The sequence below is a fragment of the Natator depressus genome, chromosome 25 (genome assembly GCF_965152275.1).
Source record: "Natator depressus isolate rNatDep1 chromosome 25, rNatDep2.hap1, whole genome shotgun sequence".
Classification (NCBI taxonomy): Eukaryota; Metazoa; Chordata; order Testudines; family Cheloniidae; genus Natator; species Natator depressus.
In genome coordinates, this window is record NC_134258.1 from 10,363,960 (window position 1) to 10,391,120 (window position 27,161).

At 59.0% G+C, this 27,161-nt stretch overlaps 1 protein-coding gene across 4 annotated transcripts; it reads right to left on the reverse strand.

The window, feature by feature from the left end:
* Nucleotides 1-503: 503 nt before the first annotated feature.
* LOC141977650 (transducin-like enhancer protein 1) lies at nt 504-26,451 on the reverse strand. Of its 4 annotated transcripts, none has more exons than XM_074939188.1 (21): nt 26,387-26,451; nt 25,048-25,176; nt 24,187-24,326; nt 23,443-23,506; nt 22,723-22,767; nt 16,720-16,782; nt 16,426-16,467; nt 13,086-13,272; nt 12,408-12,424; nt 10,320-10,424; nt 10,028-10,072; nt 9,359-9,514; nt 7,812-7,950; nt 6,593-6,777; nt 6,432-6,508; nt 5,835-6,084; nt 2,677-2,924; nt 2,198-2,345; nt 1,930-2,080; nt 1,275-1,351; nt 504-1,000 (listed from the first exon to the last, which is right to left on the reverse strand). In XM_074939188.1, exons 2-21 carry the CDS (start codon nt 25,069-25,071, stop codon nt 893-895), a joined length of 2,271 nt encoding a protein of 756 aa, XP_074795289.1. In that variant the 5' UTR covers nt 25,072-25,176; nt 26,387-26,451; the 3' UTR covers nt 504-892. The 4 variants fall into 4 exon arrangements, with proteins under 4 accessions (XP_074795289.1, XP_074795288.1, XP_074795291.1 ...); XM_074939187.1 differs by having other exon boundaries at nt 16,393-16,467; XM_074939190.1 differs by lacking the exons at nt 25,048-25,176; nt 26,387-26,451 and adding an exon at nt 24,506-24,722 and having other exon boundaries at nt 505-1,000; nt 16,393-16,467.
* Between the last annotated feature and the right edge of the window lie 710 nt (nt 26,452-27,161).

A 27,161-nucleotide genomic window follows, 5' to 3' on the forward strand; every position in this document is an offset into this window, starting at 1 on the left:
GCCAATGAAGCTGCAACCTGCTGGGACCACCCCTGGGAACTCTCAACTCCAGGTGGAAGACTAACTCTCCCAGCCCCCTTACAGGCACAGGGACACGTACTTCATTGCACCAGGGCAAAGGGGGGGGGGGGGGGAGAATTCTAGCAAATCCAAGCCGTTCACAGCCACCCCATGACTGAGTAAGTCTCCGCCCAAGCTGCAGAGTGATGGAGAATGAAGCCCATGCAGGAAAAAATGACCCCGAAATCGCTTAACCCTCAACCTCTTGCTGGGCACTGCTATTATCCCTGCTTCAAGCCGGGTAGGGGGAGCTATCCCAATACCCCCCCCATCCCAAACACACTAGGAGCTGCAGGGGGGTGACACAGGAGCTGTTCTAGTTTGCCAGCCCTCAAGATTGCACCGTGGGCTGCTGTTCTCTAGGGACTCCGGGGCTCACCGCTCTCGCGGGGGATTCTTCGGGTGGTTTTTTATTAAATACAACCTAGAAGCCAGACAGCCAGGGGTGGAGTGGCCACCTCCTTCCCAGCTCAGCCTGGAGCTTTAAAAAGAAAACAAAAAACAAGAGAGAAACAGTGTACAACAGTTTAAAAAAACAAAACAAAACCAATCCCCCAGTGTTCAGATTAAAAACCCAAAAGAATGAGTGTGCCCAGGAAGTTAGATCTGGGCAGACGCTGTCCCTTCGGGCCGAGAGCAATTTCCTCACTGGACGGGGGCGCCGGCTGGAACTCCAAGGGTCCCCCACTTTGCTCTTCTCTCCAGCTTCGATTCCCACCCCCTTCCCTTCCAGGGGTTCTTTGGAAAGTCACTGCTGTGGATGTTTGTCCACAGGGCAGAGGGGGCGGGCTGGGACAGACGCGCAGCCGGCTCCCCCATGTCCAGCCGCCTTTCAGTAAATAACCTCGTAAACCGTGGCCTTCTTGTCTCCCGAGCCGGTCACGATAAACTGGTCGTCGGTGGAGATGTCGCAGCTCAGGACCGAAGAGGATTCCTTCGACTGCAAGGAAGAGCGGGGAGAGGAGACATCGCAAACCAGCTCATATATAAGGCCGTAGAGTGGTGCAGTGATTTATACCAGCTGGCCTTGAACTACTTAGCAAGGCCTCCAGGGAGACACTAGGCTGCGCTAGTTTAGAGAGCCGATTGCTTGAGGATAACGGATTAAGACAAATTTACTACTGGGCTAAAAACCAGACTCCTGCTGAGACGGCCTCTCCCGCCACTGCCCCTGGTTTAACCCCTCGCCGGGACAAGCAACCCCCTTTGCTCACCTGAAAGATGCTGGCTCCGTAGGGCGTCCTCCAGGCATTCAGCAGATTGTCCTTCCCTGTGCTCACGAACCATTTACCTGCGGCAGAGTGTCGGAGCGTGACCAGGACGGAGGGAGAGGGGGCAAGCCTAGCTCAAGCCAAGCGTGTGGCCCCACCCCCAGATGAGTCACAGGATAGCCCCAGCAAAAAGAAGCAGGTGGGGGAATGTCTCCCCACCCCTTGCACGAAACCAGAGGCATGCACCAAAATTACACCCCAAAGCCAAATGAAGTGGAGGAAAAGGGATGGCTCTGACTCAGGCAGAGCCATGGTGGATTGATGCCAGTGGGAGGCGAGGCGGCAGGCGAGGCACTCTCATGCTTCAGGGAGTACCAGGCTCGCTGCAAAGGGTCAGGAAGGAAGGCCCCTCTGCTTCCTCCGACTCCCACTGCGGAGCGGCCTAGGCGCATGGTGCAGAAGGGGCTGTCCACCTTCCCCTAGGAGCACAGACATGGGACTCTGAGCAGAGGGGTTATGGGACTGGGGCAGGACAGCTCCCTCCCACTGTAGGCGGGACAGAGGCAGGACACAGGCCTTTGCAGGAAACCCTGGTACGAAGGGCTTCACGGCGCCGCTCGGCCCAGCCAGCGGGTTAGAAGTGACGGCGCCTCCTTACCGCAGGAGGCGAATTTGAGGGAGAGGACGCAGCTCTCGTGGAGGTGGAGCTGGTACTTGTCCGGCTTGGCCACGTGCAGGATCTCCACGTTGCTGCTCTCCATGCCCACGGCCAGCCACTCCCCCGAGGGACAGTAGCCCAGCGAGAAGATCTGGGGGAGAAGGCAGAGTCAGAGGAAACGGGTCCCTGCCCGGCTGGCTCTGCGGGAGAGGGGAGAGTGCCGCGCGGCGACCGCCCCCACCCGCTCGGGCTCTGCGGCGCCCCCTACCTGGGAACTGAAGTCGTGCTGCTGAAGCTGGCGCCCCTCCCGCAGGTCCCAGCACCGCACCGTGTTATCCAGCCCCCCCGTCCACAGCTTGGTGCCGTCGTTGGAGATATCGATGCAGCTGGCGCCGTCCGTGTGGCCCTGGAACTGCCTGGAGGGGAGAGCGCAGCCGTCAGGCCCCGTCGCCTGCTGCAGGATCGGGTCCTGCGGCGAGGCAGCTCCTCCCCGCTCCAGCGCCAGCCAGCCGCACCGCCCCGCGCCCTGGGAAGGGATGCCTAGCTGGCGGCAGGCAAACCCCGGGCCTCACCTGACCAGAGTCTGGTTCTGCAGGTCCCACCCCAGCAGTCCATGCACCCCTAAGCGTGACCGTCGCCAACCGGCAACGAGAGGTCACCCGGCTGATCCCAGCCGCATGCATTTGACCCGGGGGGGGCCAAACAGGGAAGGCCCTGCGAGCTACGGGGGCATGGAGAGGGGCTCACCTGACCATCGTCTGGTTCTGCAGGTCCCACACCACGATGTTGCCGTCGCTGCAGCAGGAGAAGCAGACCTTGGCGTCGGGGCTGATGGCCAGGGCGTAGCAGGCGGGCGCCGAGGAGGTCAGCTCCGCCTTGATGCGGGGGGTGGGCGCGGCCAGGTCCCAGATGGACAAGGTGCTGGCCTCGCCCCCCACGATGAGGCTGCGCCCGTCCGGGAGGAGCTTGCAGGAGCGGATGTAGTTGTCGCGGTTCTGGGGAAGGGAGAGGGAGGAGCAGAGGGGTCAGTTCCTGTCACGGCTCAGACATCCGCTCGAGTCCTAGCTAGGGGCCAGTCGAGGCCTCCCAGCTCCGGAGGGGACTCCCATGGGAGAAACCCCAGCGGATAGGACCATCTGCAGTGCGCCCGTCTGGGCGATGGGAAGAGACCTGCAGCCCACATCCTCCGGAGCTTGGCTTCCAGCACTGAACAGACATGCCTGGGGGGCCCAAGAGGGGGCCTTCATTTTACTAGCACGCGATTGTTAGTGCTTCATGCCCACAGCATCGGCTCTCCGCAGCAGCTGCTCAACAGACACGGCTGGTTCTGGCATGTGAACAAGAGGAGCAACCATGCAAGAGCCTGTGGGATGGGGCTCATGGCCAGGAGCAGATTAGTCAGGAGGGACACAGGCCCTTCTCCCAGGTTGGAAGGGCTAGTGATCAGGACACTGGAGGAGACCTGGAGTCTATTCCCAGCTCTGCCACAGACTCCACATATGACCTTGGTCAAGTCACTTAGCCTAGCTGTGCCTCAGTTTCCTTACCTGTCAAATGGTGACAGCAGCACTTCCCTGCCTCACAAAGGTGCTCACGGATTTAAGGCCAGAATAGGCCACTATGTTCATCTCGTCTAGCCTCCTTCCTAACACAGAACACAGAACCTTCTCCAAATAATTTATGCACCACCTCCAATTACTAAAATACAGATTTCCCCTCTCCTAAATTTCCAATGCAGCTTGAAAGGATCATGACTCATCCGCTTCCTTGTTTATGCATCAGTATCTTCAAGGTCAGCACAACTCCAGGAAGAAGATTTGTTACCAGACTGCTGCTTTAAGGCCAGCAGGAAGATAGCTCTCTATTTTGTTGTCATAAAGGGACATACTTGAAATCTAATCAGGCAATGTTAAAAAAAGAGTTCCAGGTCCTGTCCCTGCCTCAGTGGCCCCAGAATCCCATTTTTCAGGATGTCTCTCTCTCATTAAACGAGGGACTACAGACCCCATAAGCAAAAGCAGAAATGGACTACGGCCAATCCTGCAAACACTTATGCAAGTGCTTAGCTTCAAGCACATGTGTAAGTATTTGCAGGACCAGGGCGTCAAGGACTAGATCCAGGGGAAAACAGTGAAACTGGTTACGCACATCACTGTCAAAACCAACAGACTCATTTCCTGTCCGCAGTAGTAATCCGCTCCCCGTGTCCTCCTGACACGTATCAGCCAGGGAATAGCGCGGCTACATTTTCATTCTCACCAGATGACGACGAATGTGGACAGAGCTTTGAAAACCATGTGAGCCCTGTGCATGGGGGTGCGTTCACACAACACTGGGCTCGTGTGCACGCGTGTGTTCCTCAATTGGGGTGCATGCTACTGAAGGATTTTTGCCCTTGGTATATGCATAGGGCCTTTTCTCTAAGGATCTGAGAGTGCTTTATACCACCACCCCGCCCTTTCATCCACAGATCTTAAACCACTTGACACAGGAGGTCAGTATCATCACCCCTGTTTTCTAGATGGGGAAACCGAGACACAGGGAGGCAGATTGACTTGCCTGTGGTGACCCAGCAGGTTAGTGGCAGAGCAAGGAACAGAACCCAGCCCCCTCCCCGAGTCCCAATCCACACTGCTTGATTCGAGGCCCGGCTCTCTAAGGAAGTAGCTCAGTTATATTAGCCCCAATTTACAGATGGGTAAACTAAGCCACAAACATCAAGTAATTTGCACACGGTTTAAAGGGAGGTGAAATTTGGAGGTGAGGTGAGGCACGGAGCAGGGTTTAAATTTATGTCCATTAATTTTTTTTAACGACTCCCTGTGACACACAAAGGCCTACACGCTACCGCCAGAGGATAAAATGCACCGACTGGGAGATACCGAGATATTCTGATGACGGGGGCCAGAGACGCACCTAGACAGAGATACCCAGGCTGCTACTGGCCACCAATGCTCACAAAATCCTTTACACCCAGCATCGTATCGAAGTATCAAGAGGCCCAAATCCTCTTTGTGGAGTTTCTACTGAACTAACTTCTTGTCTTAAACGGTCATATTAGCCCAGCGGCCACGCCCCACCTCAAAGGCGGCAGCCAGGAGTGACGGGGTATATTCAGGCTAATTTGCAGACAACCTCCCATTTGTTTCTCTGGGTGGGAACTTTGCACCGACGCTCATTGCGCCTGCAGGTCTCTGGTAGTCTGCGGGAGCACCTCTCTTACTCCTCTTGGAGAGCTGCTTAAATGCAAGATGCCCATCTAAATGCTTCCCTAAACCGGACATATCCATGTGCTCTCATCTGCACCCACAAACACCGGAGGCTGCATCCAGCCCAGCAGGGTCTGTCCCCCCTCGAGGCAGCAACGGAATTCCAAGGACATAAAGAACATAGGAGCTGCCATACTGGGTCAGACCAATGGTCCATTTAGCCCAGTATCCGACAGCGGCCAATACCAGAGCGTCAGAGGAGTATGTCCAGAACAGGGCAGCTGGAGTGATCCACCCCAGTCTTCCCCTCCTGGCCGTCAGAGATTTAGGGTTGACCCAAGCATGGCATTGTATCCCTTAGCTAATAGCCATTGATGGACCTAACCTCCATGAACTTAACCGGGTTCGAAAAAGAACTAGATATTTGGCCAGAACAAAATCCCCTGGCAGTGAGTTCCACAGGTTGATTGTGTGTTGTGTGAAGAAATACTTTCTTCCGCTTGTATTAAACCTGCTGCCTACTAATTCCATTAGGTGACTCCTGGGTTGTGGGCGTTATGTGAAGAGGTAAACAACACTTCTCCAAATCACCTTCTCTATACCAGTCATGATTTTATAGACCTCTCTCATATCCCCTTCCTAAGCTGACCAGCCCTAATCCATTTCTGCTTCCTGCCCTCCAACCCTTCCCCTTACCAGGCAGTCCAGCTGCGCCACGGGCGTCTTGGTCCCAGGCTGCCCCACGTCCCACACCTTCACGCAGCCCTTGCCCCCCGTGTAGACGTGCCGGGTGGAGTTGCTGATGGTGACGGCGCAGACCACCTCACCGTGGGTCAGGGTGTGGAGCTGGCGGGCGTGCCGGGGGATGCCGGTGCCGATAAGGGCGTCGGGAGGGAAGGGGACTGGCTGCATCTGCCCGTCGGCGCTCACGTGGAAGGAGTAGGCGCTGGAGGGGGAGGGAGGCATCAGCAAGACCCAGTCCCCTGAGCAAACTGGGTCCGGTTCTCCCTCCACCCCCGGAGGGCACATCACATTAATCAAAGCCCAGCATCAAACACAACACCTCCTCGAAGCCAGGGGCGATTTAAAGAGAAGGAGGCAGCTCAGCATCAGCAGCTGGATCTGCTTTGCCATCCAATGCCCCAGACTCACACCTGGCCAGGGCTACGCCCAACATGGAAAGGGGGCACACAAGGGGAATCCCCCCCGCCGGCACATCCACCCCTCCCCCCAGCTCAGCTCGCAGCCCCCTGCCAGAGGGGTCTCCACCGCCCTGGCGTGCGCAGCACTTACGGTTTGCCCGAGGTCCCCGCCTGCATGCCGGCTGCCAGCCCCTGGACACGCATGTGGCAGTGCGGGTCGTAGCCGATCTAGCCAAGCAGAGAAGAGAATTCCCTTCAGTCACCTGCAGGAGGAGGCCGGCCGCCTCCCCGCCACCCCACCGGTGCACTCACCAGAGGGGAGCGGCCGTAGCCGCTGGCTCCCACGGCTGCTGCTGCCCCGTTGAGCTGAGAGGACACCAGGTGCAGCCCCGCGTAGGCGCCAGCCCCGGCCATGTCGCCGTTGACGGAGGGGTGTGCCATGCCGAAGGTGGCCGGGTAGGAGCTCTGCATGGCCAGCGGGTTCCTCAGGCCCAGAGCTGGGAAAGGAGAAAGGAGCAGCAGTGGCCAGGACCGGGGGCGGGAGGGAAGAGCTCAGGGCCAACCCAAGCTATGGTGTGAACAGGCCCAACCTCACCGCTGTCCCTGGGAGCAGCATCCGCTGGCCGCATGCGGGGCTAGGCACGGGCATGGCCTTGCTCGGCGCCCGCTCCAGCCCAAGGGAGAGCGGAGCCACCAGCCAGGGGCTGCTCTGGCCACCTGCCGCAGAGAACGGCCCAGCCAGCTTCCGCCACCACTGTTCACAGGGGCCACAGAGAGCTCGCTCTCTCCACCCCAGCTGGCGCCGAGCGATGCCCAGTTCAGTCCTGCTTCCCGATGGCCGGATCCGCTGACGCCGCTGGCTCTGAAGCCCCCCTTTGCCAGCGAGGCGGCATCCCCCCAGGGGTGCGCGTGAGCTCGTTCGCGGATCCTTCCGCTGGGCGTCAGGTGTGGGCCCAAGTGCCCCCTGCATCTGGCAGGGCAGGCAACGTGCTCGAGGAGCACGGACGGGGAGCTGCCTTGCTGACCGTTGGGCAGCTGGCTCTGCCTTTGGCTGCCCCCCTTCGCCCCCCATTCAGCCCTAGCGCTCAGCGAGGCTCCAGCCCTGGCTCTCGGGCTGCCCCCTGGCTTTGGGAGCTGATGGCTGGGTACCTGGAGCCAAGTTCTCATTCTCCCAGGACAAGCCCTCTTAGAGCCACCGGACCTGATATCAGAGAGGTGGAGGAGGCGGCTGCTGGGGCATCCTTTCCCCAACACACCACTCCAGCCTGGCCGGGGTGCCCTGTCCCAGCAGCCTGGCCAGGCTCCAGGTTAGCCAGGTATGGCCCATGGTGCCCCCTCTTGAGACATGGGAAGCACCCGACTGGGGTCTAGTCCCCCGCACCAGGGCAGTGCCAGAGCCAGCGGCCCAGGCAGCCAAAGCCCAGTCTCCGGGGTCTCCACAACAGGCTGCTCTGCGTCCGAGTGCGGAGCGACTGCATCCCGCTGCCCCCCGGCCAGCGTAACCTCCAGGGTCTCCCCAGCCTCCCACTACCTGATGAATCCGCCGAGGACTTCGCTGCCCCTGGGCGGAACTGCTGGGCGCTGCTGCCGCTACTGGACCCTGGCACCGTGGCGTCCCCTGGAGAAGTCGGGGTGCTGGACTTCAAACCGGGAGCTGCGGCTTTCTCCACCTGCAAAGCAGAGAGTCCGACTCAAAACTCGCCGCAGCAGCAGCCTGGAAATGCCCTGCCCCCACGGGCGCCGCCTTCAGCCAGGGCTTTTCGGGGCACCCAACCCCACCCCAGAGCTTGCACTCTGCTCTTACAACCCCCTCCCACCCACCGCACTGCAGCCCCTCTAGCCCCAAACGGGCAGCCACCCAAGCCTCTGATTTACTGACCGGTTGGGAGCAGACAGCTCAGCCCGGTTTCCCCCCCAGGAGAAGTACTGGGGCCGAGCCCAGGCCCCAAACAAACATCGCTGTGAAATCGGGATGCTCCCGTGGGCACGAGAAGGGGGAAACGGAGGACTCTGGAGGGTGACTGCGCTGGGGCTTGTCTAGACTAAAGCCTGGCGTTGGTTTAACTCAGTGTAGTTGCAAGGATACAGCCCCACTGCCCTGGCACACGGCACCCCAGCAAGCCAAGCCCGTACCTGTGCAGCAGGCCAGCTACGTCCGTGCCCCCGATGCACAGGGGTCAGCACGGGAGCCTGGCGCAGAGTGGAGAAGGACCCTGCGACAGGCCATCAAACTCACCCCACCCAGGGCAGAGGCCGGCTGCAGGAGAAGCCCAGGAAACACGGTCCTACTCTCCCGCCCTGGAGCGGGCAGCCTGGATCTGCCCTTGCAATGGTCTCTGTGGCTGGTGGGGCAGACTCCTCTCCAGCAGAGCCCCCCAGCTCTGGCAGGCTGCCCCCAGGGGCAGAACAGATCCACTGACACAAGGAGGGGCACGAACCACTCCACTAGCACTAGGCAGAGTGACCCGGCTTGTTCTGCCGAGGATGCAGCCAACTCCTCCGGGCCAGCAGGAGCAAACGCTGGGCTTGGCCACCAGCGCAGCGGCCACGTGGGGCTGGTTTTACATGGTTGCTTCCTGACCATAAGGCCCTGCCCTCTCCCGCCGCACCCAGAGAGAACAAGCAGCCAGTTTCATAGCCCTGAAGTCTGGGCAAAGCCGGACCAGCGTGCCCAGGATACCTCTGCATTGCAACGGGGACAGCCCACGTGGGCTCACCTGAGCTACACCGGGATCGTGCTAGCTCGCTAGACGCCACGGGGGAGCTGCAGCGGGGTCCGTACCTAGGGTCCCAGGCAGGATTGTGTGGGGGCGGCTAGCCCGTGGCGCTGCGGTCACAGGGCTATTGCTAGCGTGCTCAAAGCTAGCTCCGATACACCGACGGGCGCTGTCCTCGCCGGGCCCGATTCTGAGCTCGCTCACCCCCGTGGGAACGGAGGCCAGGACGAAACCCGCAGGGAGATCAGACTCCGGCTCAGCCTTGCCTTCCCCTTTCGTGACAAGGGGACTGTGCTTCCTCCCCACGCCCTCCTGCTCCCTGGATAGCAGGAAACAAACCAACCCCATCACCCCCACATACCGTAGACTGGTCCTTGCTCCGGGATGGGGAGGTGCTGCTGGACGAGGCCATGGAGGTGGGACTGAGTGGCACGGCCTCCTTCCGCTGCAACGGGACTTTGTCCACCCCATTCTCGCGGGAGGAGTACGAGTGGACGCTGTGCGGGGAGGAGGGGTCCTGTGGGGGGGGGGGGGGGAAGAGAGAGAGAGAGAGAGATCGACATCGACCGGCCTCAGGTCGGGGGGCTCCAGCTGCTGACAGGTACAGGAGCCAGGCATCTCCCACAACGCCAGCAGGGAACTCCGTACAACAGCCAAGGCAGCGTGAGCTAGCGGTTAGAGCAGGGGTGGGTAGACTGGGCCTCTCATCTCCTGGGTTCTGCTCCCAGCTCTGGGGAGGAGTGGAGCCTCGCAGGTTAGAGCAGAGGGGAGAACTAGTCCAGATTCCTGCGTGCTCTTCCCACCACTCCGGGTCTAGTGATTCGAGCAGGACTCCTGGGTTCCACTTCCAACCTTTGCTAAACCCTAGTAGTGCAACCCTAATCTCTGAGGGCCAGTTTTGTCTTCGGTAACAGGGCCAGGCCCTCCCACAAGGAAAGGAGGTTCACGGTGCATCTAAAGCCCACCAGACTGCACTGCAGCCCATCTAAACGCCAACCAGCCGAGCCAGGGCACGTTCCCGAGCACTGACCTCATCCACCACCAGGTTGTCCTCGCTCTTGTCCGCATCGCTGCCCTGAAACGCAGAGAGAGGAGCGTTCACACCCAGCAGCCGGAGCGGCCCCAAGCACAGAGCTCTGCCTGGCTGGAGACGGGAACCAGGTTTTATCCCAACGGGTCACGGCAGCTTCCCATGGAGGACTGCTTACGGCTGGGCACATGCCAACCCAGCCTAGACAAGGAGCTAGTAGAGGGGAGAGGCCTCCCGCTCTCCTGTCCCGGGAGCACGCCCCCACCACCAGCAGCTGCAAAGAACCACTCACGTAGTCCGTGACAAAGTCCTTCTCCTCGGCCTTCCTCTTCTTGCTGTTGCTCAGGTACTCCGAGATGGCTCGCACCCGCTCCCCGTTGGGCAGCACCAGGGAGCTCTAGGGAACGAGAGGAGGAGCAGATGCCTTACGAAGCTGAGACAGCAGGCCCAGGCTTAAACCCCCACCACCACCTCTTTTAAAGAGGGATTGCTGGCCCCAAAGAGGCCTCTGCCCTCCCCACCGGAGCAGGATGGACACGGATAACGGCAGAGCCCCCCACCCTCCACCCCACGATGTTCCCGCAAGGCCACTGCCTTAGGACAGCTGGATTCTGCTCTGCCCACGGGACACCTAAGCCACTTAACCCTCCCGTAGCTGCATCTCTCGAGCAGTGCGGGATGAACTGAGGCTCCATTCACCCCTCTGAGAAGCCCCCAGGGCAGCAACGCGACCGGCTGATGGGGGCAGGGCATAAAGCCGGAAGTGGGATCCAGCCAGGAGGTGAGCTCCTGGCTCCAGGGCGCGCGCCTGCCTCTGGACCCAGTTGCCACGCAGCCAGACGGGCGGTCGATGGGCCTTCCTCGGCTGGGACGCGGCTCCTCCAGAACCAGCTTAGGTCCCGGCAGAAAGTGGGGGTGGGGGCAGGGGAAAGAGGAGTGAGCTGAGCTCCATGGCACCCAGGGCTCTGCTGGCAGCTTGCGGTCACAGCCCGCCCACCCCCCCCGCAGCCTGGTTCCCACTAGCCCGGAGGTTTGTGCAGGGCAGCAGAGTAGGCTGGCCATGGGGCCGCGTGCACATCAAGAGTTGCAATCTGGGAGATACCTCCCACCCCCAGACGTGGGTACTCCCAAGCCTACTGAACCAACTGCCTTCCTCTTTCCCCTACTGGCAGGTCTCCGGGAACCCCCCTCCGCCCGACAGGTGGGGACAGGCTGCACTGCAGGAATGGCTCGAGTTCACCAGCTAGAATCACAGCTCTGCCCTCCCTCCCAGGTCACGGTGACCCAGGCTTTGGCCCGCTTGGACTCCTGCGCTTAGCCAGCCAGCTCCTCCTGTCACCCCAGCTCCACCCTGGGCCTACAAGGCGCCTAGCGGGTGCAGATACAGGAGGGGAAATCTGGGCTGCAAGGGATCCCAAGGGGGTTAGTAAGGCACTGGCAAGTCCTGTCTGGCCTGTGGCAGCCAGGGGGACACCTAGGGATGCCGCTGGCAGAGAAAAGGAGACCGCTCCTCCACTCCGATGTTAGCAGGAGCTAAGACTCCTGGCTTCCACCCTTGTGTGACACCCCTCTGCCTCAGTTTCCCCATCACTAAACCAGGTATAAGCATCACCAGCCAAGCACCCACACACCAGGGGCTGCTGCCGATCCAACACAGTCCTGGCATCGGAAGGGCGGTGCCAGACCAATGGGAACTGCACCTGTGGGGCTGAGACAGGGCCCCACTATTTGCACAGTGAGAGAGCTGCAGAAGTGTGCGTGTCAGGGGGAAGCAGGGGTGACAGGCGAAGGAAGAGGGAGATGAATCCAGCCCCCCCGATGGGGAAAGTCTGGATTGAGGGCCCGGGTGGACACGGAGGGAGGGCTTCCAGGGTCACAAGCTGCAGCCGCGTCAGCCCGAGTGGGAAGACTTTGCCCACCTCTAGCCCTAGTCATAAAGGGTGCGGAGCCCTCCCGCCAGAAGTGCATTCCAAGGGGTGCGCAGCTTCCAGCCCCCATGGCGAGCTGGAGGCCGGGTTCATGCGAAGCCCCCTCTTCCCCCCGTAGGGAGGTGCCAGGCACTGCCTCCCTCCCCATGCAACACAGAAATGGGGCGGCGCGCGCCAGGAAAGAGATTCAATCCACCATGACCTTGGCCGCCTGCCAGCTCCTTACCAGCTGCAGCAGCTAGGATGCTGCTGAAGGTTGCAACCCCTCTTCCGCCAGACCCACCACCTCCTCCCCCCGCACCGACGAGGGGAGGGAAGCTTCCCCCCCACACGGCTAAAAGGAAGCTTTTAAAGACCACCCCCCGCCCTGCCCCCAACCCAATCTCCCTGGCCAAAGCCTCCCGCAGCTGGAAGGAAACAATAAGCGGAGGAGGAGGAGGAGGAGTACTTACGGGACCCAGGTCTCGCTCTGTCTCCATGGCAACACGGATCAGCAGCAGGGCAAGAAAGGAAGAGAGAAGAGGGTGCTGCTTTCATCTCAGAGCCCCCCCCCCCCCCCCCAGCATGCACACGCTCCCCCACCCCCCCTTATTCCTCTCCCCAGGAGACAGCATCCGCGGCCACCCACCTCTGCAGCTTGTGGACAGGACGGGGCCGGTCCTGGAGCAGGGGTTCAGCTCCCAGGATTTCGAACCCTGGCAGCCGTCCTGGCTGGGTCCCATCCTGCACCACGGCGCCCAGCCCGAGCGTTCCAAGAGCGCGTTGCACACCCCCCAACCCCCGCTAGCGGCTGGGGAGTTCCCCCCCCCCCAGTATGTGGCTCTGGGTGAAGGAGCTGGGCTGCTCCCTGAAATTGGCCCTGGCTGTAAGCGACCCCCTGCTGGCAAGGACCAGAGGGAAACTCAAACCCCCTCCCCACCGCCCAGCCTCCACCCAGAGAGACTGAAAATGGCCTTCACGCGCCGTCCGAGGCTGGCCGGGATGGGGTGTAACCCCAGGGCTCTGCTCCCCCTTGCCAGCCGTACCCCAGGTTCCCTACTCTCTCTGGAGTTCACCCTCTTGACAGCTGGGAAGTCAGGGTCAAGTTTCCCTACTCTCCTAACGCCCTACACCCCGGCCCACCGCCCTACCTCTGGGCTCACTGTCGTGAAGTCCCCTGTCGTCCTTCGGGAGGAGCTGGGCCTGAGTTCCCAGGGCCCCGGACAGAGCCAGCAGCCCAGAGGCTCCACCGATGCTGGCGGGCTGCATGCCGGAGGAGTGAGAGGTCAGCGGGATGGGAGGGGCGTGGTGGGACAGGTGCTGCGCCTGGAGCTGATGCTGCAGAGAGAGAGAGAGAGAGAGAGAGAGCGGAAGACCGGCCAGATGAGACACCGGCGCCTGAGAGGGGGCATCTGCTTTTCCCCACCCTGCCCTCAAGAGCCAGGCCAGCCTCGCTGACTCAAGGCTGAGAACCCTTGCAAGCCAGGATCGCCAAAAAGCTGCCGGCAGCGAGATGGACAGAGCCTCACTCCAGCCGTGAAGGAAGCAGAGGTCGCTGCCCGACAGCAGTCGGACGGCAGGCTGGCCGGGGCCCAGAGGAAGTTGGCCTGGCCACTGCAGCCCATGTGGTACCTGCACTACGGACACAGGACGTCAGTCTCCAGAGCTCTCAGTCCAGCCCCTGGCACCGGCGCTACATCCGCTTTAAGAAATAAAGGGAGAGGTCAGAACTACAGCGGCGGGAGGACACGAGTCTGGGCCTTCCCTGAAGAGGGCTCCCAGGTACCATCCCAGACAGGATAACGGCAGCCAAAATAACCCTCTTGCCTCCGTCGCAGCGGTCTTGGCTTCCCCCTGGCCACCTGAGATATCACAAGCCAGGAGCCAGGCTGGGCTAGCAGCGTAATTCACCACATGCAACAATCCTCTGCTTCAGCTGGCCACCACTTTCCCCCTTCCTTGGTGAGTTTTGGATGGCTACCATTGGGAAGATGGTGGCAAAAAAAATCTCTTCCCAATAGGGCCACTTGTCAATTTCACTTGCAAACCAAAAAAAAAAAAAAACCCCAAGCCCATCCCTTTCTCCATCTGAGTCCCTAACACCCCTTTAATAAAAGTCAATTACAATCCACTTTGCATTCTGCACACTTTACTTTCCACATTTCTCTCCGCGGGGCCAGAGAGAGCCTGTTTCACTCTTGTTCAGAGTCCTGTTTCATTTGCATTTTTAGGGCTCAAACACCCAGGTGGCAAACTACAGCAGGGAAAAGTCTCTGTTTACACTGCGACAGAAAGCTGGTCAGAGAAGCACCTTGCCTGGCGTTCATTTTTTAATAAGAACCTTGTGGGGGCATTTGATTTTTTTCTTTTTACAATCAATACAGAGGATGAATCTGGAGTCACAACAGAGCTTGATTGTGACCTTTCAACTAAAAATAGGCATAGAAGGATCCGATGTTTGTTGGTAAATGTCATTTTCACCATATACACACACATTGTTTCCAGCAACACTAACCGAAACTTACAAACAGGCCAAGTAAGAAAAATACTCCTCGTAAAGTGTTTGATTTAAGAGTTTTTAATTTGTGTATTTTGACACGTGAGGTGACGTTGGCAGTTTGTGTTTTAATGGTTATAAAGTTTTAACTTCTTGATTCTCAGCATCGACTGCCAATAAATAATTGGCTGATCCACCCATAATTTCCCACAATGGTGAAAATGGAAACATACGGGGAAAATGCTTTAAAAGAATCAATATTATTCATCAAAATTACATATAAAAATAGTGAATTTGGCCAAGCCTTGCTAAAAAGGGGTGATGCCTGTGGGTACGTAACCCCCGACATACCAGCCCCCAGAACCCTCAGCACCCACATCTGTTGAGCAACAGCAGCAGGATAGCGTCACACATCAATTGTCCAGCCCTGCCATGATCCAGCTCCATCATTTTTAATTTATGCCTCCTAAGCAGTGCTCCTCTGCCTCACCAAGGTAGGCAAGCGCTAATGTTCTTCGACCCACATTTGGGGGAGCCTCTTCTCTCCTGCACCATTTGTCCTGCTTCTGTCACATCCAGGTCTCTAAGCCTCCAACTCTCAGCTGCGTTCAGCTTTCCCCATCACAGCTTGGACGAGCCGAGCTGCCAATCCTCCCCGCCGCAAGGATCCATAACGCTGCCTCGTCTTGGTTTGTTCCAGGCGCTCTGCTCGGCGTCTCATGTCCCCAATCCTTGGCACGCCGTGCCAAATCCAATTACCCTGTTCCATTATCATTTTCACATCCCTCCGTTTAAAGGCTCTCATAATCTGCTCATTAAGTGCGGCTATGGAGCAAGTTGTCACCGCTCCTTTATTGGGCCCCCGCTTCCTTCCCCGTTTTATTTCTGCCAGCGTATCACATGCTTCCCCTCCGCTCTCAGCTCCAGGGTGGGATTACGCTTCCCTTATCCTCCCACCACTCAGTACAAAGTCCCCAAGAGGGCTGGCTGCGCGCCCCCATCCATCCACCTGGCTGGCAACTGGCCTGACACAGAGACAGCCATCCCAGCTCCCCTAATGCACATTCGCCAACTTTCAAGGGCGCTCGTCTCCCCACGTCCCTGATCAATAGCTCTTCTCTGGCCTTCGAAACCCACACAGTCCCCCAAGGCCAAGAAAGGGGCAGCCCAACCTTAAGACAATTCTAGGGGCCATGCCCAGTGGGGACTGAACGGGGTTGGGTTAACACACTAGCCCATATGCACTGGAGAGTGGGGGTTCATGCTCAGAGGGCATTTCCAGGGAATCTTTGGAGGCACGTGTTTCGCTGGCATCTCAGGAAGACGAAGAGAAAGGACACTGCCCTCCAGTGAACGGGGCCGACCATGCCCCATCCCGTGTGGATGGTGCATCTCGCTGGCAGAACACAGGTGTGGAGGACCTAAGGGGTACCTACAGCACCGGCCCTTTGAAAAACAAAACCCCATCTGCCCTGCACAAGGTTCCCTGGAACTTGGAGACTCCACTCCTCAGGTTGCGGGGCCAATTTTAAAGGGCCAGGAAGGTCAATAAAGCAGCTTAGGATTCTACCCCCTGCAATGGGCGGGGGGAGGGAAAGGGGGGAGAGCAGGAGCTGTAGCAAGTTGGGGAAGCTGCTTCCCACCTTGCTGTTAGATGCCAGAGCTAGTGGAGTGCTCCCCTCCCCCATCCTCACACTGAGCTCATTACGGGATAGAAGCCCTAAGAAACGCAGCAGCCAAGGTCCCAGACAGCAGCCACTCCGGCTAAAGTAGGACAATCCCCTCTCGGATGCACCGAGCTGTGGGAGAGGCGGTGCCAAGAGAGCCCACTAGAGGGGCACATGGAGCCCGCCTCGGACAGGCCAAGAGCCCCTCCCTCAGCCCCAGGTGCAGGAGACCAAGTTAAACCCCGGGAGGGGCAGTACACAGGGTGGCCAGCAGTGGGGGGGCGATCCACATACCCCGATTGCCGCGTTCAACTCTGCCATAGTCACCTGCTTGGCTCGCTCCACTGCCTGGACCACTTGCTGCTGATGCTGGGAGGAGACAAAATAATTAAAAACAAACACACACCCAACCCTCCGGTCACCTTTAAAAAGGCAGGCAAAGGAAGTGGCATGACCTGATCCTTCCCCACCTGCAGGCGGAGGTGCCTGCTTGCCAAGAGGTTGCGAATACAGCCTGTGGCAGCCTGGGACGTTCCAAGCCCTGGCTGGAGCCATGAACGCCCAGTCAGCCTGTACGAGCCCACGCACCCCCTGCCCGCAGATGCAACAGGTTCACCTCACCTCCTGGGACAGGAATGGGATGAGCTGGGCACAGATCACGTTGAGCCGCTTGGCGATCTCCGTCTGGAAGGAGAAAACCCACGAACGTCAGCGGCACCTTTGAGCTGCTCTTGTTGCACATCTGTTGCACCGCAGGCTCAGGCCCCTGGGCAGGGCTCCAAGAAACATCCCCTCCCTTTCCTGCCAAGGGCTGCCCGTTGGCCTAGCCGCCAAGCCAAGAGCGATCTGGAGCTAGGAGACACTGTGCCCATCAGACAGCCCACGAGGAGCAGCACAAGCCCCCATGTCCTGACCCTATTCAAACACACGGGTTACCTTCTGCCTCTAGAATCCCACTACACCCACCACACGTAAGCCCTGTTGTGCACCATTGAGAGTTTCGAGTGTGTCACGTGTAGATCCCCTCGTTGCCAATGCAGCACGGCTGGGGCTAAGCGGTTACCACGTCCCAGCCCAGATTTTGCTGCATTTCAAACCGAATTATACACAGATGGGTTCTCCCAGCACCAATGAGATTTCTCTCACACACACACACACACACACACCCCCCCATCCACGGCTCCCAGAAGCTAGCTCGTCTCTCTCCTCGCTGGAGAGAGGGGGGATACCTACCTACGTTTACTGAGGGCAAAGCAGAGTGCAGAGCAGGGCCGTGACTTGCTCCCGATCACTGTGGCAGAGCTGCGAATAGAACCCCGGAGTCCTAGCCCCCCCAAGTCCCTATTCTAACCAGGGCACCAGGCTGCTTTGCCCTCCACGGCCTCTTCTGCTTCAATGTGCACGCGTGACGCCCCACACTCCCCCTTTAGCATTACGGTGCAGCAGAAGCCAGTGCCATGTGTGGATTCTCCTGCTCAGTGGAGCGAGCGGAGAGCCATGCGCCGGACAAGCGTGCAGGCTGCCGGTGCTTGTTTCCTCCTCGGAGAGCTCCCTGGGAAAAGGGGAGTCTTGGGGGAGGCAGGTAGGTTGTCAGCTCTCTGGAGCAGGGCCAGTTGTTTTGTTGTTTATGCAATGCCCGGCGCAGAGGGGCACTGCTCCAGAACCGGGACTCCTGGGCGCTGCTGCAAGCCAAATACACACTAGTTTCCACCCACGGCGGAAAGAGGACTAATGTTCCCCTGTTCCCATGCACCCCCCGTCCCCTGGTAGCAGATACCGCCACTTCCCAGGAGCCACTGATACGTCAAAGCCCATCTTCAAGCGAGCTCTTCATTCATTGCTCTATCTCCCCCCGGCCCAACAGACACACTTATCTGCTTAATACCCAGCTCTGCCCCCTCCCTTGACAACCACTCTCCATCCTGTGGGCTCCTTCCAACCCAGGCCCTCCAGACCCAACCGGAGTCCCGCCACCCGGCTACAATGAAGGGGAGAAGGCAGAGGAACCGCCGTGTGATCCAGAGAGCACCTGGAGGGGACGGGGGGGGTGTCCTTACTGCAGGGGACACCACTCAGCTTCCCTGAGAAACCAAGTAACAATCTCCCCTAGACAGGTGAGGAACAGAGCCCCCTGCACCCCAAGGCTGATCCAAGCACCGGCAAGCCAGTCCCTGCCAACTCAACGCTCCTCCGGCCCTGGCAGCTCTCGGTGCACGGGGACGGGAAGCCCACAGCATCTCAGAAGCCAGATCCTAGCATCCAGACCAAGTGCTGACATGCCTGCTATGCCCCACCCCTGAGAAAGCTTCCCCCAGACTCTCAGTGCAACCATCTCCCCATGGCTGACACCTAATGAGCCATGCAACACCAAGTTTCGGTGATAGCATCCTGCCCCCCCAGCCCCCCCCTCAACACACCTTCCCCCCATGTCCTGTCAAGATGCCCACCCCCAAATGTCTCCTCTTCCCACCAGAAATAGTTCTCCGGCCCTGCCGAGTGCTAATTGATGCGCTCGGTGGTTTGCCAGGAAGCCCTGGAGAGGTGCTCTCGTTACAGCTGCTGTTTTTCTGCAACACTTGAGTGCCACAAGCAATCAGAAGGCCTGAACGCAGGAAGAGGAAAGGAGGTGGAGAGAGGACAGCACAGCACTTCAATCAGTGCCCCGAGCTACCAAGCTGGGCAAGGCCAGACAAAGACTCCCCCCCCCCCCCACCGCCCTCCACTGGTTCCAGCTTCAAGCAGCTGCAGAAAGCTGTGAATTAAAGGGACAGGGATCCCCTCAAACACAGGGGGGAAGCCAGGCTGGGGTGACCCTCACAGCCCCCACCCCATGAATCAGCTGGGGGGAGGGAAATCCAACTGAGGAACCCCCTTCCCGTCCTAGGGCTAGTTCATTCACACTGCCCCGAGGCCTCTCTCTAGCACGACCCAGCGGCGGGGGAAGGGAGGGGGACCTGGCGCCCCAACTCTCACCGGCTTCGGGCCTGAAGCAGATCTGCTCTTCCCAACGCTGGAGCGGAGGCAACAGCTTCTACAGCCAGGGCAGGATGGGAGGCAAGCAGCCTCTGGGCTTGACTCCCAAATCAAGAGACTTGCAGGGCCCTGGTGGGGGCGTATGCCCGAGAAGATGACCTACCACAGCCCCGGGCAGGATTCGAGCAGCCAGACAGAGAAGAGAGCATGACACCCACCCATGGGTGGCCAGAAAAGGGTCCCCACATCATGCGGCCATCGCACACGGGATGCACCCCGGAGGGAGTCGTATGGGCTTGAAGAGATGCTCGGTACCTCCCCTTTTATCGCTATCTAATGGGGTGACCCTCATTAGAGCCACATGCCGAAGAGACCATTCAGAGGCCATGCAGCCTAGCAGACAGGGCACCGGACTGGGAGTCAGGACAACTGGGAGCCAGGCAGGCAACCTGGGAAAGTCACCTCCCCTCTCTGGAGCCTCCAGACTGCAAGCTCTTCCAGGGAGGGACATTGTGCGTCTGTCTAGCACCTAACACAGTGAAGCCCTGATCTCATCTGGAGCCTGCAAATCTAATGATCCTGTCCTAGATCGCTCTCCCTCATGAAAAACAAAGCCAAGAGCCATGTGCTCTCTGCATTCTCCCCAGCATCAAAAAGGAAACAGCCACTCCCCTCTGTGTCGACACACACCAGTCCCCAGGAAAAAAAAAAATATTGGCAGCAGGTAGTTTCTGGGAAGGATTTAGCCATCTCCTGGGGCCAGCAGTGATGGATTCTCCTTCCTAATGCACTGATGGGCAGCCAGCTCCTCGGGGAGCACTGCCTCCGATTCGCTCACGCTCGTTAATGTGCAATTTACTGGCACTTTAACGCTCTCAGCATGAAAAATGATCATGCTGTTTTCAGGGCTTTTTCTCTCTCCACCCCCACCCCCGCTTCCCTTTCGCTTGCTATTTTGGGTGGAAAAGTCCAAGTCCAAGCAGATCTGAGGGTTTTTCCCTGGTACAAACAACATGCCAAAAATATCATCTCGCCGGGATCTGCCTGCAGCTTCTCCCACCTGGACCACGGCAGGGTTTATAGTGCAACACGGAGCAGCCGTTAAAAGAAAATCCAGACCCTCCAGCCGCAGTGCAATGAATCCCCTGTTGAATGCTTAGGGACCAGGGTTTCCTTCCCAGCCCGGGAGCCGGCCAGAGAGAAGAAAGCCATTCCAACAGAGCTTGGCCCGCTCACCCGCCGGCCTCTTCAAAGCTCCGACACAAGAAAGCGGCGCGCTCCAGAGTCACGCGACACGAGGGAGAAACCAGGCAGCCCGAGGAGAAGTATCAGGGCTTAACTAGTGCGTCGGCCCAGTACTGACGATTGGCCAGGGTTGAAAGGGACTGGAGGGGTCAGTTGAGAGCTGGCGGGATACAGAACCTTTTGACCGGGTCACCGGTTCGAAGTCAGCCAGAGGGCAGCCGCGGCAGAGAAGCCCAGCGCGCGATGGTGACCCCAGAAGAAGCGGATCGCCTTCGCCTCGTTCCGAACAGACGGCTGGAGCCAACACAGCTACCCCCGGCTTCTTGGCGGTCTCAGCGGAGGGGCTGAGGACGGAGCGGCACCAGGCCCTTGCAGCTCAGAGGACTTCGGTCCCCAGCCCCTGAAGACTCCATCTGGCTAGGAGGCAGCGCGGCCCATTCCATAATAGCTCCCCATTGAGACAATGGGGTTTTGGGATCCTTCTCGGAGCTTACCGAGAGCAGGGCGGGAGACCCGGCTCAGCGAGACGTGCGTTGGGTGGACTCTTCCTTGGCTGGACCGTTCAGCCGCTCGTCCTTTTTATTAACGAGACTCCTTATTGAGCATTAAGTTAACGACGCGCTCTTTATGCCAGCAGCTAACGGCGTGCGATAAAGCAAAATAAAACAGGGCTTGTGCGGGTTGGCAGAGGCAGCGGGCGAGGGGGGTGGGAGCAGGCAGCCGGCCCAGGGCATTAGGTTGCCTGCTGGGGGGTGGGGTGAGAACGGGACAAGACCCAGACAAAGGCTCCACCTGGGATGACGAGCAAGCTGAGCAAAGGAGAGGTTTCATCTCCCCGCAGCACCGATAACCTGCGGCCTTCTACGCGGGCAGCTCCCATTTCTCACACGAGGGCCATTGGCTGTCAGAGCGCAGACTTACGGGCCCTCGTTAAAAGTGCAGACAGCACGCTGGCAGGCGGCCAGCGGCACCTGGAATCGGCAGTAAATACGGCTGTCTGCACAGCGAGCGAGCAGCCAGATGAAATGGGGGAGAAGGGGAGGGGGGAGCAGAGCTGGGTCCGTTTCCCCTCGGCTCTCTATCTCCTACATGGGGGCGGGTGGTTCGTGCTTCCCTTAGCCCCTGGCGTTACCAGGTGGCCTTTTCCTTCTGCTGGGAAGGCAGCAGAGAAGCAGGCCAGCTATGCAAAGCCGTCAGTGCAACCGGGAGCAGAGGATGCTCCCAACACATCCCCCAATGCTCCTGAGGTGAGGGGGGACAGCCCAGTCTGGGCTGCAGCTGGGTCTCCAAACAAAATGCGACCCTGGCACAAAGTTCCCAAGAGAGACACCCGTGCAACAGCTGGCCGGGCCGGGGGGCGAGTCCACAGGGCTGAAGGGAAGGGATGTGCCCGGCGAAGGCACATGCTGCCAGACTCCTATGCAGCCTCTTTAAAAATAGATGAGAAGAAACCTTCTGTCTCAGAGCAGCTGGTAACCCAGTGTGCAGTGCAGCAGGGGGAGGCAAGGAAAGCCCAACAGCTTCCGAGCCCCCAGAGTCCCCTCCCCACACCCACCTCTGCTCCCGCATGGACTCCCTGATACAGACACGGTGTGGCCACTGTGAGTAGCAGGGCAGATCTGGCAGCAATGGGAGAAGAGCCAACATTTCACTCTTCCTGGGCATCGCAGGGCCTCAGGACACTTGCCAGGCCCACAGGCAGCCCCGGCGTAGCCACTGAATGGAGCTCACCAAGAGGCTGGTAACTAATTATCTGACAGCTTCCACCAAGGCTCGCAGAGCCCAGTTCTCACCCATCTTCCATTCATTGGCTGAGTGCCCAAGGGCTGCCTGGCTTAGCTCAGGGGTCCCATGGCACCAGGTCCCCTGACTGGACAAGCGGGACGGCGGTGAATGTCAAAACCCACCTCCCGCAAGCGCTTGAGCGCGCAGGCCTGAAGCCCATCTTCCCTGCATGCTCGCTGAGCTTCCCCAGCACTGTGCAAAGGCTCACAGGGGCGCACGAAGACCACCTCTGTCGGCTACAACTATCCTCATATCGCAGAGGGGAGGATACTGAGGGACACTGAGGGACCATCCCAAGGGCACTAAGCAAGTCAGTAGCAGAGCTGGAAATGGACTCCGCCACTCTAACTCTGCAACAGTGGCTCCTGTCTTTTTCCATAGTGGGGGGCTGGGCCCCACCCCACGCAACACGGGAAAGGCAGGGTGGATGTGACTTTTCGACACCCTTCCCAGCCCCCATCTTGGAAACCCATGACCCAAGCTGTGTTTTGCATAAGGAGAAAAGCGAGAGGGTTGGGTTTATCTGGGATGGGGATTGGCTACAAAGTGGGAAGCAAGGGTGAGCCCACCGTGGGTTCCCACAGACAGCTGGCGGGAAGACCAGGCATGTCAGAGACTCACCTGTTTGTGCATTTCGATGTTCAGGCCGTAGGACATTTCATAGTACTGCAAGGGAAAGAACACGGCGTCACTAAGGGAGATGCAAGGCTAATGGGCAAACCACCCACTGCTAAGTCCTCTCCAGCACAGGCGTGCAAGGTCGGCCTGACCCCGAATTCCTGCATTATCGGGCCCTGCTGGGATCAGAAGATACTGCCCCAAATCTCACTGCCAAGAGCAGGGCGAGCTCTCCCCAGCACCCCACCCCCGGGAACAGAGAAACAATACAGCAACCAGACTGTCTTCTTCAAACACAGGCCCCACATTCTAGGGGATCTCTGCAGCTCACAGTCTGGCTCCATTTCTCTTCCAGCAGAAAGGAGAGAGATGGAAAAGGGAAACTAATGAGCAGATTCCAACCCCTTCCCCTTCCCAACTCCAGCAGTAAGAGCAAAGATGGGGCTGTACCTGCCTTTCAATTCCCTCCCCTCCCCGCACAGCTTGGGGCCCAGTAAAATCACAAGACCAGCGCTCCCTCCCACCCTCTCCGGCAGCAGTAACACACCGCTGAAAGCCACCAAGGCAGAGCTCAGCCGCACTCATCTCATGAGTGAGCTCACACAGCCAGATCTCCTGGCCAGGCGTAGCAGCCCAAATGCAAACCGGGAGCCAAGGAAACCCAACCCGGTTGGTCTTTTGCTCGCTCCGTACTCTGGGAAAGGGGAGCGCCACCCCGCTCACCATGACATAATGTCGCTGGATTTCTGTTTTCTCTGTTGCCAGTTTTTCACATTCTAACTTCAAGCTGTAAAAATAAAGAGAGAGACCCCCCACCCCCATCCACCACCCCCCACCAAGAGAACAAGGGTTAGCCGGTGGCACAGAAGCACGATGCTAGAGCAGAACAGACTCATGCAAAACTTTGGTCTGCCCACCCCTAGCCCAGAGAAAAGAGCCACTGGGCAGAATCCATTCAGTCCCATCTGCCAAGAGGTAGGGAACGGGAAAAGGGGGTGGGAATTCAGACAGGCACACAGGAAGGAGCGTGTGTCATGGGCTTCCGTGCTCCAAGGAAACAGGTTGCAGGAAGTTTGAATGTTGCCCCATCTGCTTTCCAAATGTAGCAAGCTACAAAGCAGGGGCAGGGCGTGCATTTAGGGATTGCTCAGCCTAGCAATGCAGCAGGCAGGAATCCAGACCCGGAGGACCAGACACGCAGGGGAAAGCCCGTGGGACTAAGCACAGGAACGCTAGATGGGCTTTGGCAGGCTGGGCAGCGCTGCCCAAGAAGAGCATTTCAAGGAACTGAGGTGGCTTCTTACACTCTCGCGGCACGTATGGCTCAGTGTCCGTGCCGGCGTGGCATGCCACTTCCCGCCCATCGAGACCTAATGCCCAGCGTGGAGACAGAGGAGCGGTTTGTTGCCAGCCCAGTTAAAGGGGCACCGCTTCTCGCTGTCGCGGTGGGGCTTGGCAGCGCATTACCTGTGGTATTGGTTTTGCAAGAATTGGAATTCCTCCTTGATCCGGTCCAGGGTCTCTGGGTAGGTCAGTTTCAGGGACTGAGGGGTTGTGGAAACCGTGCTGGCAGCTGTCGAAGCCACGGCGGGTGCCTGGAGATGAACCTACGGCGGAGGGCGTGGAAGGAAGAGGGCAGTCACCGCAACATGGCCATGCTATTCACGGAGCCTGCAAGAACCAGGCTTTTGGGAGGGGGACCACAACTGCAGAATCCCCAGTTCCTGGGGCCACCATCCCCACACCTGGCTCTGTCACAAGGGACAGACAGAAGGCAGGCACTCACGGGAAGGCGACAGCTGAGGGAGAATGGACACAAAGGAAATCAGCTCCTCGAAGGGCGATCCTTTGCCACCTTTGGTCCCATCTTGACAGCCAGGGTTTAACAGCTAAGCTGGAGAACATCAGTACTAAGGTGAATGCAGGACGGACCATCGGAGGGGTATTAAACCAAACTCCTTCTAATTCCTTGCGCGTACACACAAGTTGCACCTGTTTTAAGCTGATTTAGCTAAATCAGCGCAACCCCCTGTGTAAACACTGGTCATTCAGTTTATCTTGGACCCTCTTCCTAAGAGAAACCGGAATAAGGGCGTCCACACCGCCTTTTGCACTGGTTTAAATTCACACTTCAAGTGGGACTCTCACGCAAAGGCAGAAGCGCAGATACTTGCAACAACTGCTTCCTCCGTCTCCTAGGCGGGGCAATCCAGACAGACCGGCCTGCAGGGATGCGGTGGGGAAAGGGGTCAGTTTAGCGCAAGTAAGGAACGCCCCAATGCTGCTCCAGACAGGGCCGTGGGAACGGAGTGTAACCGGGGCACTCACCGGGGGGCGGTTTTGGGGGAACATCTTTGGAGCAAAGCAGGCGTGCAATCCCAGCCGTATCTCACGCCACCACTCCCGTCACGGGATCCTCTTTCAGGGCCCAGGCCCAAGGCCAGCCAGCTCCAGTCTCTGAAAGAGACAGGGACAGCCACGTTCCAGCCAAGGAAACTCAAAGGAGGAGACTCTCCTGTCCCGCCAAACCCCAGCTACCACCAGTCTACTACAACCAGCCAGAGAGCCGTTGCTTCTCATCTTCCGCCATCCCATGGGATGGAGAAGGTGAGATCCAAACAAGAAATGCTTCTTACATTTCAATAGCAAGGTCTCTGCCGTACACCCCTTCTCCATCATCCCAGTACAGCAGTGCCCTCAGCCATTGTACATACCCAGAGGTCCCTTCCCCACCCCGCAATAATCTCACCCATAGTTTGAATCAAGGCCCCACATACTCAACAAGCCCGCGCTCATTTAGCCACAAACTGTCAGGATCCAGCTCACCCTGGTCTAAATTCCAACACCACCGACCCAGACGCTCCTCGCCCAGCTCGGTCATTAAGATCCCACCCTGCAGCCCGTTCATTACAAGTACCCGGCTGGCCCCCATCACTAAAATAACAAGGCCCACCAGGCTTGACTCATGTAGTTCCCTATGCATCCCATAAGTGCCTATGTCCCAGCTATGCACCTAGCCTGCAAGCACCTCTGCCAGCCCTCCCTGGGGGAGGAACTCAGCCCTCTTTATGTGGGTAAGGCCCTCGACAAAGACAGCAGGGCACTCCCCAGCATTGCCTCTCCCTAGCCCAGACCCACCCAACACCACCACGAGCATATATGTCCATGCACAGCCACGAGCAGGCAAGTAAATACAGCCCCCCCCCATCCTTGCAGGCTCCCTTGCTCCTAAAGGAAAAACCCAGCAACCCCCCCCGCCCCATCCAGTGATGCCCCTTGCATCCTCCCTCTAGTGCCCCCTCCACGGCTCCCCTAGACGCTATTCCCACTTATGGCCACCCCAGAAGAAGCGCCCCACCAAACATCCTGCTATTCCTTGCACCCCAGAAAGCACCCCCTCCCACCTGCACCCCTCCCTGGCGATCCAGCAAGCAGCCCCTCCCTTGCAACTCCAAAGAGGGCCCCCCCTCCCTGCCCCCAAGTGCCCCCAACTCTTCCTCCTGCTAATCAGCCCCCCCCCCACCCTTTCTCCTGCCCCCCCAGAGAACGTGCCCCACGTGCCCCCAGCAAGTCCCCCCCCCCATGCAAACAATGGGCCCTGCCCCTCCGCCGCAGGTAGAGCCCGGCGGGCAGGAAGCGGCCCCCGCCCGCCCCCGGGGGGACTCACCGCGCCGCTGGCCCCGGGCGGCTGCGCCCAGCGCGGAGGGGGCGGCCGGAGTCGGGGGCTGCCCGCGCGCTCGCTCCCGGCCGGCCTCGGCCCCCGCCCGCCCCGCCACAGCGGCAGCAGCTTGGCTGGGGGGGGGGGGGGAGAGCGCGATCAATGAACTAGCGCCAGCTCCACGTGGGGCCTGGCTCGTGCGGGCAATCGCCGAGCCGGCTGGCCAATGGGAGCGCGGCGGGAGCGGCCCGCCCCCACGTGGGGCACGGCTCGGCTGCCGCCGATTGGGCGGCCGGAACCTGCCGCCAGGAGGATGTGTCAATCTGTGGAACGCGATGTAGCGGAGAGGAAGGTTAACCCTTAAAGGGGCAGGAGCGCCCAGATAGGGAGAGAAAGAGAAAGTGAGAGAGAGAGAGAGAGAGAGAGTGTGTGTGTGTGTGTGTGTGCGCGCGCGAGAAAACGTAACATGCACGAGAATGAGAGTGCGTGTGAAAAGATGAGAGACTGAGTGTGCAAGAGACATTGAAAGCGTAAAGCGCAAGAGTGCACAGGTGAGGTTGTGTGTGCAAGAGCGTGCAGGTGGGGTTCCCTGTGCAAGGGCATGCAGGCGAGATTGTGTGCACAAGAGCATGCGGGCAAGATAGCGTGTGCAAAAGTTATTGGTTGGATGAATGGCAGCATGCTGTGGAAGGGAGTTGTGTACAGACGGGATCTGGCATGTGCTGTGTATGAGCTAACATGTCAAATGACTGATTTGGGTTGTGTGAAGGGGTTGTGTAAGTGC